General features: G+C 36.9%; 1 protein-coding gene and 1 non-coding gene across 2 annotated transcripts in view; one reads left to right on the forward strand and one right to left on the reverse strand.

Moving 5' to 3' along the window:
- COL12A1 (collagen type XII alpha 1 chain) overlaps positions 1 to 15537 on the forward strand; it is a 164935-nt gene that overhangs the window by 55313 nt on the left and 94085 nt on the right. The window contains exons 14-20 of the mRNA XM_049776732.1: positions 3407 to 3673; positions 5311 to 5503; positions 7702 to 7823; positions 9501 to 9650; positions 9730 to 9849; positions 10122 to 10286; positions 12361 to 12507. Coding sequence (XP_049632689.1) covers positions 3407 to 3673; positions 5311 to 5503; positions 7702 to 7823; positions 9501 to 9650; positions 9730 to 9849; positions 10122 to 10286; positions 12361 to 12507 — 1164 coding nt within the window. The remainder of the gene's footprint in view (positions 1 to 3406; positions 3674 to 5310; positions 5504 to 7701; positions 7824 to 9500; positions 9651 to 9729; positions 9850 to 10121; positions 10287 to 12360; positions 12508 to 15537) is intronic.
- LOC126014584 (U7 small nuclear RNA) lies at positions 2840 to 2901 on the reverse strand. Its single transcript, XR_007497606.1, has one exon. It is a non-coding gene; the product is annotated as a U7 small nuclear RNA (small nuclear RNA).

The raw sequence follows: 15537 nt of genomic DNA on the forward strand, positions 1-15537 counted from the left end.
TCCCTTCCCTTCCCTTCCCTTCCCTTCCCCTTCCCTTCCCCTTTCCTTCCCCTTCCCTTCCCTTCCCTTCCCTTCCCTTCCCTTCCCTTCCCTTCCCTTCCCTTCCCTTCCCTTCCCTTCCCTTCCCTTCCCTTCAATTTTCCTTTCTTCCCTTGGGAAGATGGTGCTGCTCAGGCCTGGGGTGCTAGGGATTACTCAGATTACTTTTGATGCATAGGAACCTCAAAAGATGTATGCTGCAATGCTTGGTAAGCTTGTGGTGCTGGAAATCAGACCATGGTTGAATACCTGCCTCCTTTCTATCTCCAGAACCTTAATGTTTCTTTTAGAAAGTTTTGATTATCATGCTACCAAGTTCACTTGTCTTTTTCTTCAGTTTCTAATGTTTTAATAATCTGTGCAGTTTTTCATCTTGGAATTTGTATTTTGCTTTTTCTGGGGGGGGCACTCAGTGACACTCAGGAGTTATTTCTGGCGATGCACTCAGAAATCGCTCCTGGCTTGGGGGACCATATGGGATGCCTTAGCCTCGAACTGCGGTCCATCCTCGGTTAGCAGGTGCAAGGCAAACACCCTACCACTTGCGCCACCACTCTAGTCCCTGTGTTTTGCTTCTTTAAAAGTTTGGTTTAAGTTCTTTAATATACTCCTTGTTATATTATGATTAATAATTTATTTACTATAATTGACACATGGAATATAATTAAAAGCTTTGATGTATATTTATAGATGCTGTGATTTACAATATTGATAAGAGTAGGGTTTTGCGCATAAAACATTCCAACACCAAACCCTTCACTAGAGTGCTGTTTCTTTATATTCCCACTATTGAGAAATATCATTCTGTATCTGTCAGTCTCTTGATTAACTTTACTCAGCATGATACTCTCCAGCTCTATATATCATCTATCTCTCAATCTCTCTCTCTCTATCGTGATATATAAAATTAACTATAATTTATATCATATTTCTGCCTTTTGGATAATTACGTTACTTTCATTGACTCATTTCATTCAGCATAATAATCTTCATACCCATCATGTATAAACAAATTTCATGACTTCATTTTTTCTAGTGACTGCATAGTATTTCATTGTGTATATGTACCACAGTATCTTTAGCTACTCATCTGTCGTTGGGTATCTGGGTTGTTTCCAGATTCTGGCTATTGTATTTAGCACTGCAATTAATATAAGTATGCAGAAGCCATTTTTGTGTTATGTTTTTGTGTTCTTAGGGTATATCCCTACGAATGGTATAGTTGGATCATATGGGAGCTCAATTTCCAGTTTTTTGAGGATTTCCATATTGCTTTCCATTAAGGTTGGACTAGATGGCATTCCCAACAGCAGTGAATGAGAATCCCTTTCTACCCACATCACCACCAGCACTGATTGTTCTTGATTTTTATGATGTTTGTTAGTCTCAGTTATTTTTGGTAGATGTTCAGAACTATCTCTCTCTTTCTCTCTCCCTCTCTCCCTCTTTTTCTAATTACTCTATTTTAGCACTGTGGTTAAAAAATTGTTCTTGATAGAATTTCAGTCATAGAATGTATATCTTACTTCACAGAGCACGTTTTCCCCATTAATATTCCAGTTTCCCTCACATCACCCCACAGCCCTCACCTGCCTCTGAGGTGGACATTTTACTTTTTTTTTCTCTTTTATTATAGGACACTTTCTCTTTTTTACACTAACTTCTGCACTGAACTGTGATACAAATGCTAGGTGCCTGAGAATATTCAAATTCACACAATCCTCTCCTTAACTAAGAGTTAGTTTAACTTAGATTTCTAGTAAGAACCTCTTTATTGAGGCGGAAAACTCCCCAAGCAGTAAATCAAGATAGTTGTAAGCTCATTGTCAAAGGTTCTGTATGAAACACGTCTAATGTCAAGTGTCTGAAAATTATTTAGCATTTTCTCCCATTCAAGTTCGTTTCAAGTGATCCTTGCTCATTTCAATATGAAAACTTCTATTACAATCATGAAAGATTATTTCAAGTGATTCCTTTAGCTTAGTCTCTTTCTATAGAAAATGACTTTGAACATTTTTTTGTTTTTGTTTTTGTTTTTTTGGGGCCACACCCATTTTATGCTCAGGGGTTACTCCTGGCTAAGCGCTCAGAAATTGCCTCTGGCTTGGGGGAACCATATGGGATGCCAGGGGATCGAACCGCGGTCCTTCCTTGGCTAGCGCTTGCAAGGCAGACACCTTACCTCTAGCGCCACCTCACCAGCCCCTGACTTTTGACTTTTAACTTAATATTTGAAATGAATGAAATATTTTATACATAAATATTAATTTATGTATAAAAGGGCATTAGTTAGTTGCAAATTTTTGGCTACCTAAAATTACTAATATAATAATTAACATTCTAAAATGTTAAACATATAGTTAATTATATATTAATTAAGATACTCATAATTTACCAGTTTTTCTTTAAAGTCCCTGAGATAGTTTATGCATTAGGGTTTTTTTTTTTAACTCTTTTGCTTTCATAGTCTTAAAGAATAGTTTTAGCTAGGTGTTAGAGAGATAGTAGAGCAGGTAGGATCTTCAGCACCTCATATGGTTCCCAACACCACCAGGAATTACTCTTGAGAATAGAGCCAGAAGTAGGTCCTGAGCATCACTGGGGTGTGGCCACCAAAAGAATAGTTTTATAGTTTGTTTAGTAGTTTATAGATTATACCTTCTTCTGAAGAGACAGATGTAGTATTTATGACTCAATCTTGACTTTTAATATTATTGTTAGAGGAATTTTTTAGAGATGAAATATAATAAAAATTCTAAAATCTCTCCTGTGGAAATGGATATGTGTTCTTTTTTTTTGGGGGGGGCTTCCGGCGGAGACCAGAAGGCCTGCTAGACAAATTCTAAAAGAGCTGTAACACTGGATATGTGTTCTTTACAAGCAATGCAGATAGAAAATCCTTGTAATAGGAACTTCATTTTTGTTTGTTTGTTTGTTTATTTGTTTTGGGTTTTGGGTCACAACTGGCAGCGCTCAGGGGTTACTCCTGGCTTTACACTCAGAAATTTGCTCCTGGCAGGTTCGACGGACCATATGGGATGCCGGAATTTGAACCACCATCCTTCTGTGTCTAACATAAACACCCTACCACTGTGTTATCTCTCCAGCCCCAGGAACTTCATTTTTTAAATTATTAGCCAGATAAAGCAAAAACATCTTATTGAATCTTCTTACCAAGATTACATTCACATGCTATGATGGATTTATGAGAAATTATGATTTTAAGCAAGAGAACAGTGTACATATTTAAGAAATTATAAATTTATTTCACATAAGTGAGAAAGTGAACTATGTATATATAAGTACATACACATATAAGAGGTCTTTTCAGCATGACATGAATTGTAATCTTCCTTTTATCTTATAGTGTCCCCTGACTCTAAAACCTTGAAAGTTGATGAAGAAACAGAGAATACAATGAGAATTACCTGGAAACCGGCACCAGGGAAAGTGGTCAACTATCGTGTTGTGTATCGCCCCCGTGGGGGAGGGAGACAGATGGTTGCCAAAATACCTCCCACGATCTCCTCAACTGTGTTAAAACGCCTTCAACCCCAGACCACGTATAACATCACTGTTCTCCCAATGTATAAGAAAGGAGAAGGAAAGCTTCGGCAAGGATATGGAACAACAGGTACATCAAAACAACAATATTTTGAAAAGTGTGGAATATTTTATTATTATTTATTATTATCATTATTATTATTATTATTATTATTATTATTATTATTATTATTATTATTATTATTAGGTTTTCGGGTCACACCCAGTGGCGCTTAGGGGTTATTCCTGACTCTGCGCTCAGAAATCGCTTCTGGCAGGCTCAGGGGACCATATGGGAAGATGAAAATCAAATCCAGGTCCTTCCTGGGTCGACCACGTGCAAGGCAAATGCCCTGCCCTACCACTGTGCTATCTCTCTGTCCCGGGTGTAATTTTTTTTTTTTTGGTTTTTGGGCCACACCCGGCGGTGCTCAGGGGTTACTCCTGGCTGTCTGCTCAGAAATAGCTCCTGGCAGACACGGGGGATCATATGGGACACCGGGATTCGAACCAACCTGGATTGGCTGCTTACGAGGCAAACACCGCTGTGCTATCTCTCTGGGCCCCCGGGTATAATATTTTAATGGGAAACTTTTAGTATCTCTACTTCATTTGTAAATGTTTAAAATTGATTCTGCAGTAAATTAAATTATTATTATTATTCAGGATGCCTTACACATTTTTAACCAGTCCAGTTTCTGGTTAAAATGAGCCTACAATATTAATGTTCAAATGCCAAGTTTCCAAAGTTTGAAAATTACTATGCTTCCACCTGGGTTGCATACTGTTATCATAATTTGTTATTGTTAGTGTTGTTTTTGTTTTTTTTGTTTTTGGGTCACATCTGGTAGCGCTCAGGGGTTACTCCTGGCTCTATACTAAGAAATTGCTCCTGGCAGGCTTGGGGACCATATGGGATGCCGAGATTTGAACCACTGTCCTTCTGCATGCAAGGCAAATACCCTACCTCCATGCTATCTCTCCGGCTCCAAGAACTTACGTTTTGTTTGTTTGTTTGTTTTTTGGGCAACACCCAGAGGTGCTGGGTTGGGGGAGTGGAGGTTACTCCTGGCTCTGCACTCAGACAGGCTCAGGGGTCCCTATGGGGTGCCTGGAATAGAATCTGGGTTGGCTATTTGGAAGGGAAATGCCCTCCCTGCTGTGCTATCGTTCAGCCCCAATCCCTGGCACCCCATAAAGTCCCTGAGCCCCACCAAGAGTGATCCTTATTGTTATAGTTGTTGGTTTTTTGTTTGTTTTTGCCACATCCAGCAGTGCTAAAGGTTTACTCTTTGCTCTGTGCTCTGGATTACTCCTGGTAACAGGGATCAGAGGAACCTATGAGGTGTCTTGTCTACTGCATGCCAGGCAAGAGCCCTCCTGCTCTAGCCCATGTTATTACAGTTTTTAATAGGCAGTATTTATAGCAATGTTCATACACATTACATATAGGTATTTCTAAATTGAAATATCATTTGGGCTAAAGACCCATTTAAAAATTTATAAAATTTTAAAATTCTTTTTGGCCACACACATAATTGTGCTCAAGGGTTACTCTTGGCTCTGCACTAAATAATTATTCCTGGAGGGCTAGGGAGAAGCTAATGGGATTATTGGTAACAAATCTGTTCAGCAACATGCAAGGCAAATGCCCTACCCACAGCAGTATCTCTTCAGACACCCAAAATACATTTTTATGGATAATATTTAAAAATCTTGTCATTTCAGCTTCTCGATTTAAGTCACCCAGAAACCTCAAAACATCCGACTCAACCATGTCAAGTTTTCGAGTGACGTGGGAGCCTGCCCCAGGAGAAGTGAAGGGCTATAAAGTCACATTCCACCCCACGGGGGATGACAGGAGACTGGGGGAGCTCGTGGTTGGACCATATGACAATACTGTTGTTTTGGAAGAGCTTAGGTAGGAATCAACTCTACTTAATTTGTGTTATAGTAATTTACTCATTTAGTAATTTAGTAATATAGTAATTTATATAGTAATATATAATATAATATGCAATATATAGTAATATATAATTTATATAATAATATAGTATTTAGTAATAGTAATATACTCATTTAGGTTAATGAGTATATTTCTGCAGATTATTATTAGATGATTATTTAGATTATTTAGATGTATACTATGTGGTATATTTAAGAACATCAAAGTTTATTGGTGTTGCTAAAGTTGCAGTTAGGGGCAAAGGATTGAATAGTAATCTCAGCAGAAAAATTTTCTAATGTTTTAGTGATTTTGTTAAATGATAATGAATGGCTTTAAAAATTATTTGAAAAACACCTTGCCTTTACAAAAGTCATCCCGTTATTTAATTTCACTCAGATCCGCTGTCTACCACCAACCCATATAAATCTGGGAGTTCCTTTGCCTTCTATGCAGGAAGTGCTTCTGACACTTGGAAAGGACCACATGATTCATATTAAGATGCCTTTGTCAGTCGTTTCCCATTTTGGGCCATAAAGAGAGAGGGAAGAGCTTTGTATGTGTGGTGTCAGCTAGAAGAACTAGATTGAGTAAAGGCAGAGCTTCAGGCTTCAGGAAAACAAGGAAATTTGAGTTTAAATTACCACCCCATTCATTACAGTAAAAAGAATGGTTTAGCATGCAATTGCCTTTGGAAAGTTAGTTTTAATTAGTTATTTCCCAATGTTGAAATCTATAAGATTTATTTTTAGTAGGAAGAATAAAATCTAAGAAAGCTTGTGTGTGCCAGTCATTGTTTAGGATATCTTATGTTGCCAGGCAATGAGATGTAAATCATTTTCTTAAAAATCAGTTGCTTAGGAGTCAAAGTTTGCTTTTAAGTTCAAGTTTGGTTGGAGCCCCCAAGTCTTCCATAAAGTACAGTTGGGGATTCTCCATCTGATAAAGAGGAAGAATGCTTTACATCACTAATCATCAGGGAAATGCAAACCAAAATAACAATGTGGTGTTATCGCATGCCACTGACACTGGTACACATCACAAAGAAACAAGAACAATCAGTGCTGGCACAGATGAGGGAGACAGGAAATGTCATTCACTGCTGGTGGGAATACCAGACTATCTGGAAAAACAATACAAAAATGCCCTCTGCATTCCTATGTTCATTGCAGAAATATTTACAGATGAGGCCAGAGTGTGGCACAAGTGGTAGGGCATTTGCTTTGCACACGCTAATCTAGGACGGACCACGGTTCGATCCCCTGGCATCCCATATGTTCCCCCAAGACAGGAGCGATTTCTGAGCCCATAGCAGGAGCAACCCCTGAGCATCACCAGGTGTGGCCCCAAAACCAAAAATCAAAAACCAAAAAAAAAAAAATGAAATATTTACAGAGATATTTAGCCAGAATCTGGAAACAACCCAAATGCTCGAAAACAGATGAGTGGCTAAAGAAACTGATACATATACAAAATGAAATATTATGCATCTGTCAGAAAAATAAAGTCATAAAATTTTCCTATGCATGAACAAGACATGGAAACTATTATTCTAAATGAAACACATCACAGGGAAAATAGTGTCACTCATCTGTGGGATTTAAGAAAAATAAAAGACAGTGTGGTAATAATACCCAGAGACAAGTGATAAAGACCAGAAGGATGACCCCATGATATGATGCTTACCACAAATAGTTGTGAGTGCAATTAGAGAAATAACTATACTGACAACTATTATGACAATGGTAGTGACTGAGATAAATAAAATGGTTGTCTTGAAGACAGGCAGAGAGAGACATGGGACACATCAGTGGTGGGAAGATTGCATTGGTGAAGGACGTGTACATTTTATGATTGAAGCCCAATTATAAACATACTTGTAACCATGATGCTTAAATAAAGATATTATTAGAAGAAAAATAAAGGAAGAAAGGTATGAATCCCTCCATATCTCCCATTTGTGGTTTCAGGAAATGCTTGTGAAGTAGTTTTCCCTAACACTGGAAGCAAAAATGGGAATGTGAAGAAAATTTTTTAATTCTCTTTACAATGTCAGGCACTATAACATGAGTGGAAGTTTGAAATTTCTGGTCATGATAAATGTAAATAAGCAAAAATTGCTGCCATTTGAGTCAATTATATATATATAGACTCTCTATATTTTAACATTTCAGGGCAGGTACCACCTATAAAGTAAATGTTTTTGGAATGTTTGATGAGGGAGAGAGTTCACCACTTGTTGGACAAGAAATGACAACCCTTTCTGACACAACTGTAGTGCCAATTTTATCTTCTGGTAAGAAATTGAAATATATTTTCTTGGAAAACTCAATTTATGGAAGATGTCAAATGAGAAGTTTTAGGTTAATCATGCCATGTGATAATAGAACTAAAACATTTATAATATATTCATTAGTTTAGATATTTAAGTATTTTCTTCAAATGTCTACTTAAGCAAACTTTTGTAATAGACTTCTTTTTGAATTCTTAGTCACACATTGCTGTATTATTTAAATATGAGCTTTTACATTAAGTAGCAATGTATATATTCTCTCATATTTTTATAATTAAAATAGAATTTTATCTTGTTAAATAATTGCAGAATATATTCTTTGGGTTGAGTAAGCAGATTTGAGTACATAGATGGGAAACCATAGCTTAGGAAGCAAGATGGTTACATAACTAATATAGTTTTCTACCTCCATAACAATTATGTCATTGATGTATATAAAACTAGTTTTGAACATTATTTTAGAAAGAAGTTGTAGATGAAATTTATTTATAAATATTTTCATCATTGAATATAAATAAATAATGCTTATAGGCAGGTCAGAAATAGGTTTTTAAACACTTGTTTGCTTGGAATAGTATTTAGGAATTACAGTTCTTATGTACAATGGGAAATACATTATTAAAACCTTGTAGTGTTAGTGGCATTATTTTTCTCAAGGAATTTTTTGTAGCACAAATATCACATATTTATAATCTAAAAGAATGAACATATCATAGATGGTAGCTTAAAATTCTGGGAAGGAAATAATTTGAAACTGAATAAAATAAACCAGTATAAATCTTGCTATTATTTTGCATTAATGTTTATTGTTTTTCCTATGATGATAATAACTAATTTATATTTTTATTTTGTAGCTTGTTCACATTGGATATTTGGATTATTTTCTCTTTCCAAGGCACTCTAGCTTTGTATCAGTGTTTGTGCTTCTTGTCTCTATAGCCGTCATTTTGCATATATTTGTTTGCATACTTTTTCTAAATTGTCTTTCTTTTCTCTTGATTTTAAAACGTGCAGACTTTACACTCTATATTTAGTTGTTGTTATGCATAGTGGGTGATAAAAAGTTATTGACTACTAATATAATATCAATTTTTAAAATTACTTTTCTTTATTCTAAAAAGTCTAATTTTAAGAGTCAAATTTCTACTGGTTCACAATATTACATAAGTATTACCTGGGAGCATAATTATTTAAAAATATTTTTGGCCCACATAAAAATTTTTCTAGCTTGTATATTTTATCAGTTCATTTACTTGTTGACTAAGTATTGGAGCAAATGCAACATGGAATCTTTAGCTCACATAAAAGATTTTAAAAAATTATCAATGTCTGGAAGTTAGATGGTTATATATCCTTATTTATTTCTTTTCAAATTTGTGAGCCCACTTAATATAAAACATTACTCTAATTTAAGACTCTAGATCTACCTATGTCTGTGGTTAGAAAAATAATTTTAAAGATGAATTTACCTTGAAATACTCATCAGAAAGATTAATGAATCTTATAACATTATTTAGTTATTTAAATCACATGAGCATATTTTCAAAGTCTCTAATTCCAGATCACAAATCTAAGCTATAACTTACATAATACTGAACATTCAGTGGGTTACAGGGAGTGACTAGATAACACTGAAGTATTTGCACCTTACTCTGTTCTGTCTCCTGACTAATGCATCAGGGATGGAGTGTCTCACCAGAGCTGAAGCAGACATTGTGTTGCTGGTGGATGGATCTTGGAGCATCGGGCGGGCAAATTTCAGAACTGTGAGGAGTTTCATTTCTCGTATTGTGGAAGTCTTTGACATTGGCCCCAGAAGAGTACAAATTGGTAGGTCTGACAGTATTGGACATGAGACATATTTTGTTATGCCTTTTTATGTATGCTAATGTCTATACTGTTACTTTAGCTCTTGCTCAATATAGTGGAGACCCTAGAACTGAGTGGCAGTTAAATGCTCACAGAGACAAGAAGAGCTTGTTACAAGCTGTGGCAAATTTACCATACAAAGGAGGGAATACTCTTACAGGTGAGTAAGATTGGTCTTCTTTTTATTACTTCTTGCATTCTTCCTCTTTTTTTTTTTGTATATGAGCTATGCATAACAGTGTTTAGGGGTTATTAATGGCTCTGTGCTCAGGAGTAACTCCTAGCATTACTTTGGGGACCATATATAGTGCTGGATATTTGAATCAGGGTTGATAGGATGTATGCCGTTTTTCTTTTTAACTTATTTTTTTTTAATCAAAGCTTGTGACTAAATAATGGTGAGATTGATTCTCTTTTTATAACTCCTTCTAGGGATGGCTTTGAATTTCATTCGTCAACAGAACTTCAAGACTCAAGCTGGCATGAGGCCTCGATCTAGAAAAATTGGTGTTCTCATTACTGATGGAAAATCACAGGATGATGTTGAGGCACCCTCAAAGAAACTCAAGAATGAAGGCGTTGAGCTGTTTGCTGTTGGTAAGCACCTAAAATGGTAGAAATGTTTCCAAAATTGCAAATGTGTTAAGAACTTTTTGTAGTTAAAATAGTTTTTGAATTTGTAATATACCCAGAGGCAATAGAGATGAAGGCTGGAAGGACCAATCCACGATATAAGGCTTACCACAGAGTGATGAATGCAGTTAGAGAAATAACTACATTAACAATTATTATAACAATGGTTGTGAGTGAGAGAAATAGAATGCTTGTCTTAAATACAGGCAAGGGGTGGGGGAGGAGGGAGTTGTGGGCCATTGGTGGTGGGAAGGTTGTACTGGTGAAGGGGGGTGCTTTGTTTTGTTTTTTTATTATTTATTTTATTTTATTTGTCAAATTTAAGCGGATACTTGTAAAGCCTTATAGGATGGTTTTGATCTTACACCATTTGAACAACCCACATAATAGACACAGAACTGAGTGAAAATAAAATCAAGAATCTAAGATAGAAAAAAATTTGAAGAAATGCCCAAACAGGAACAAAAACATGAAGAAATAAACACTAGGAATTCTCAGAATCCTAGTCTGAAAAGGGAAATGAAGAACAGGATGAAGACATTTCATCTTTAACTCATGAAGAAAACAAAAAATACTTAAAATTTTTATTTGAATGTTTGATTTTTATGGAAAAACAAAATATCTCTGGATGGTTATGAAGCTAGGAAAGCTCATAAATTCTCTTCATTTTTTTTTATAACTGAAACCCAACTATAAACATGTTTGTAATCATGGTGCTTAAATAAAGTTTTTTTGTTTTGTTTTTGGGTCATGCCCAGTGACACTCAGGGCTTACTCCTGACTATGCCCTCAGAAATCGTTCCTGGCTTGAGGGACCATATGTGTTGCTGGGGATGGAACCAAGGTCCATCCTGGGTCAGCCCTTTGCAAGGCAAGTCCCTACCACTGCACTATCGCTCGTTTTCTGATGTAGTAAAATATTTCCCTTATTAAATAATTTATCAAAAATATATATCAGAAATTAATTCACTTTTCTTTCTTTATAATGAGGAAAAGTTACATAGTTTCTTGGAAGAAATTAAAGAACCAAGAAATTAAAGAGCCAGAGCAATTTGTCTTGCATGCAGCCAGCTTGGGTTTCATCCTTGGCATCGCCCATATGGTCCCTCGAACTTGCCAGGTATAACTTCTGAGTACAGAGCCAGGAGCAACCCCTGAGAGCTACTGGGTGTGGCCCAAAAGCCAAAATATTAAATGTAGTATAATAGGATTCAAGGAAATTTTCTATTTATTTTTAATATTCATTATTTGGCTTTCTATAAAAAGTATGAGATATAATACTTGGTGGGAAATTGCTGCTAGATGCATTAGAAGCTAATTTAGAATATCGTCCAATTTTTCAATTTATATTATTTTATTTGCTCCCATCATTTAAATTTAATATAAAATTAAAATGTACAGAAACATTTAGTGTATTGGAATAATGTTTTATTTTGGATTTTGGGTCACAGTTGGCAGCACTCAGGGGTTACTCCTGGCTTTGCACTTAAAAATCACTTCTGGGGGCCGGGAAGGTGGCGCTAGAGGTAAGGTGTCTGCCTTGCAAGCGCTAGCATAGGACAGACCGCAGTTCGATCCCCTGGTGTCCCATATGGTCCCCCCAAGCCAGGAGCGACTTCTGAGCGCATAGCCAGGAGTAGCCCCTGAGCATCAAATGGTTGTGGCCCAAAACCCCCCCAAAAAAATCACCTCTGGCAGGCTTGGGGGCCATATAGGATGCTGGGAATCAAACCCTGTTTGGCTGTGTGCAAGGCAAATGCCCTACCTGCTCTGCTATCACTCTGGCCCCAGAATAACATTGGTTTCTAAGAACTAATTGCTTATATGTTTTTGTGTTATAGGTTACCACAGCACATCCATGTCAAAGTGTCCCAATATCTACCTTCCCCTGTCCTACAGCCCCTTCCTTCCTCTCAAAAAAATCTTATGCTTCTGTAAACAATGAATTGATTAAAGGAAGCATAAAATACTTGTTTTATTTTATTAGCTTGTTTCTCTAAGAAGTAGTTTTCATCAGTATCCATTCATTTTTTTTAAGGTATTAAGAATGCTGATGAAGTTGAGTTAAAGATGATTGCAACAGATCCTGATGATACCCATGCATATAATGTAGCTGATTTTGAGTCTCTCTCCAGGATTGTGGATGATCTCACTATTAACTTGTGTAACAGTGTCAAAGGTCCAGGTAAGACTTATCTGGGATTTCACACCCCCAGCAATGTTGATATTTTGGGACAGAAAATTCTTCAGAATTTTCCAGATATCTTGTAGGGGGTTGAAAGAAAAACTGCTCTGAACTGAGAATCATTAGTTTAGTTGTTGTTGCTGTTGTTTGTTTGTTTTTGGGCCACACTGGATGACGCTCAGGGGTTGTTGTTGTTGTTGTTGTTGTTGTTGTTGTTGTTGTTGTTGTTCTTCTTCTTCTTCTTCTTCTTCTTCTTCTTCTTCTTCTTCTTCTTCTTCTTCTTCTTCTTCTTCTTCTTCTTCTTCTTCTTCTTCTTCTTCTTCTTCTTCTTCTTTCTTCTTCTTCCTTCTTCTTCCTTCTTCTTTGTGAGTTTTGCTAGTGGTTTATAGGTCTTGTTTATTTTTTTCAACTCTTGCTTTCATTGTTCTCCTGTTATTTTTGGATATCCCATTAACTGATTTCTGCTCTAAGCTTTATTATTTCCTACCACCTTCCTCTGTTTTGTTCATTTTGTTGATCACTTTTCAATTTTATAAGCTGTGCCATTAAGTTATTTATGTAGGCTCCTTTACCCTTCTTCATGAATGCTTGCAAAGTTATGCATTTTCCTCTTGTGCTGCTTATGCTGTGTCCCACAAAAATGATTATTTGTGTTTTTATTTTGTTATTATATGAGAAAAACATCTTTCTATGCATGTAGGTTATGGTGAGGACTGTCTTTAATTTATTTTGGTCTTAGAAAAGTGGGAACACGTTTTTAACAAATGATGTGGTAGAATTTGTTCATATGCTTTGGGGTTTTCAAACACCAAAATTTGAATGTTGCTTCTTGAGTTTCTTCAAACTTTTCCAGATTTTCTTTTTGAATTTTGAACAAAAAATTACCTTTTCCCTGAAGAAATATACTAGTCAGGCAGTCAAATTTATGTTATTTAGCTGGATAAAACTTTGAAAGGGGATCAAAATATCTTTCATCTGTTTTCCTTAATGTTTTTTAAAACTAACTATGCAATAGTTGCGTTTATTCTGTTTCCCAGACAATAAAATTAATTTATTATTTTGTAGGTTTTATTATGAGTCAAATACAATAAAAGGTTGCTAAGAATGGAAATGCTTTCTTCAGTTTTGACTTACAATGAAAGTAGAGTTTTTTTTAATATAATTTTTATTTTGATCATAGTGGCTTACATATTGTTGACAATAATATTTTAGGTACATATTTACACAAAATCAGGGGGGATTCCCATCACCAAATTGTCCTCCCTACACCTCCGTTTTTGTCCTACCTCCCATTTCCTCTTCCCTCACCCCCAGGGCAGCTAGAATATGTGGTCCCCTCTGTATCTAACCTACTACTTAGTAGTCTTGCACCTGTTTGGTCTTGATGCCTCCCTTATTTCCCCCTCTAACTGGAGGCAGGACTAGCTAGTTCAAGTTGCGTGGTTTTGCCTGAAAAAGAGAAAATAAATAAACTGGGGTAAGAGTCTAATACCGGCAAAAGCCGGCTCCCTGTGTGTGACACCAGGCGGGGAATATCCGCGAAAGTACACCGGCCCAGTGGGGCTCAACTGTGAAAGACTGTGAGTGTGACCTGTCTATGTCTGTCTACTGTCCTCTTGCGTGAAACTCTTGCGAGTGGGGCAAAAAGAGGCTCCAGAGGAGCACGGCCGCTCCGCTTCGCTACGCGGCCGTGCACTCTTTCTAAGGAAAGAACTCCATTACAACAAGAAGGAAAAATCACACTAAGAACGGCGCTATATCACAGAAGCAAACATTTCTCTCTGGACTGTCTTCTCTGTTGCATGCTCGGGCCTAAGATTTGACCCAGTGTGAGGCTTCATCCACGGAGGACTCCCCTCCCTTAGAGGCAAGTCAGCCCATCCAGAAAGGGAGGAGCCAGAGGAGTGTGCTGCCTACATCATATAGACAATGAATACCACCACAACACGTAGAAAAACCCACAATACAAGTGTGACAATGGGGAAACAACGCAGGCCAGCATCAGACATAGAGAATGAAGATGACAATTCTGAGGACCAGATAATGACTGACCAACTAATCAACCTCTCAGATAAGGACTTTAGACGAGCAATATGGAAGATGCTCAACAGACTCCAAGAAACCATGGATCGAGTTGAACAGAACACTAATAAGAACCAAGAAAATATGAAGGCAGAAATCACAAAACTCCAAACTGAAATAACATGTCAACTAACAGGCCTGAAAAAGTCAGTAAACGAAGTGAATGACAAAATGGATAAGCTCTGGGACAGGGTATCAGAAGCTGAGAATAGACTTGGTGCTGTGGAAGATGAGATACATAACAATTCCATACAGCAGGAGAGATTGGACAAAAAACTTAAAGCAAATGAGCAGACAATGGAAAAATTAGTCAAAGAATGGGAACAGACGAAAATAGAAGTCTATGATAAGATCAACAGAAACAACTTAAGAATCATTGGAGTCCCAGAGACCCAGGAAGAAAATTTCCAGGAAGAATCAACGGTCAAGAACATCATTAAAGAGAAACTTCCAGAGCTAAAGAATATATGTGATCAAATCCTGCATGCCTGAAGAGTACCAACCAAAAGAGACCCCAGAAAAACTACCCCAAGACACATCCTAGTCACAATGACAAATCCCACAGATAGAGACAGAATTCTGAAAACAGCAAGATCAAAAGGGGAAATCACGTTCAAGCAAGCTTCCCTGAGATTTACAGCAGACCTGTCACCAGAAACACTCAATGCCAGAAAGCAGTGGTGGGATATCGTGACAAGACTGAATGAAATGAATGCTTCACCCAGAATACTATACCCAGCAAAACTCACTTTCCGGTTTGATAGAAGAATACATGGTTTCACAGACAAAAAACAGCTCAGAAACTTCACAGACACAAAACCAGTCTTAAGAGAAAAACTGAAAGACCTAATCTAAGACAAGACTACCCAAAAGACACACCAAATTTTGAAATAAAGATGGCGTTAAATCCCAGGACAATTCTTTCTCTCAACGTCAATGGACTAAATG

Source organism: Suncus etruscus, chromosome 7 (genome assembly GCF_024139225.1).
Source record: "Suncus etruscus isolate mSunEtr1 chromosome 7, mSunEtr1.pri.cur, whole genome shotgun sequence".
NCBI classification, from domain to species: Eukaryota; Metazoa; Chordata; class Mammalia; order Eulipotyphla; family Soricidae; genus Suncus; species Suncus etruscus.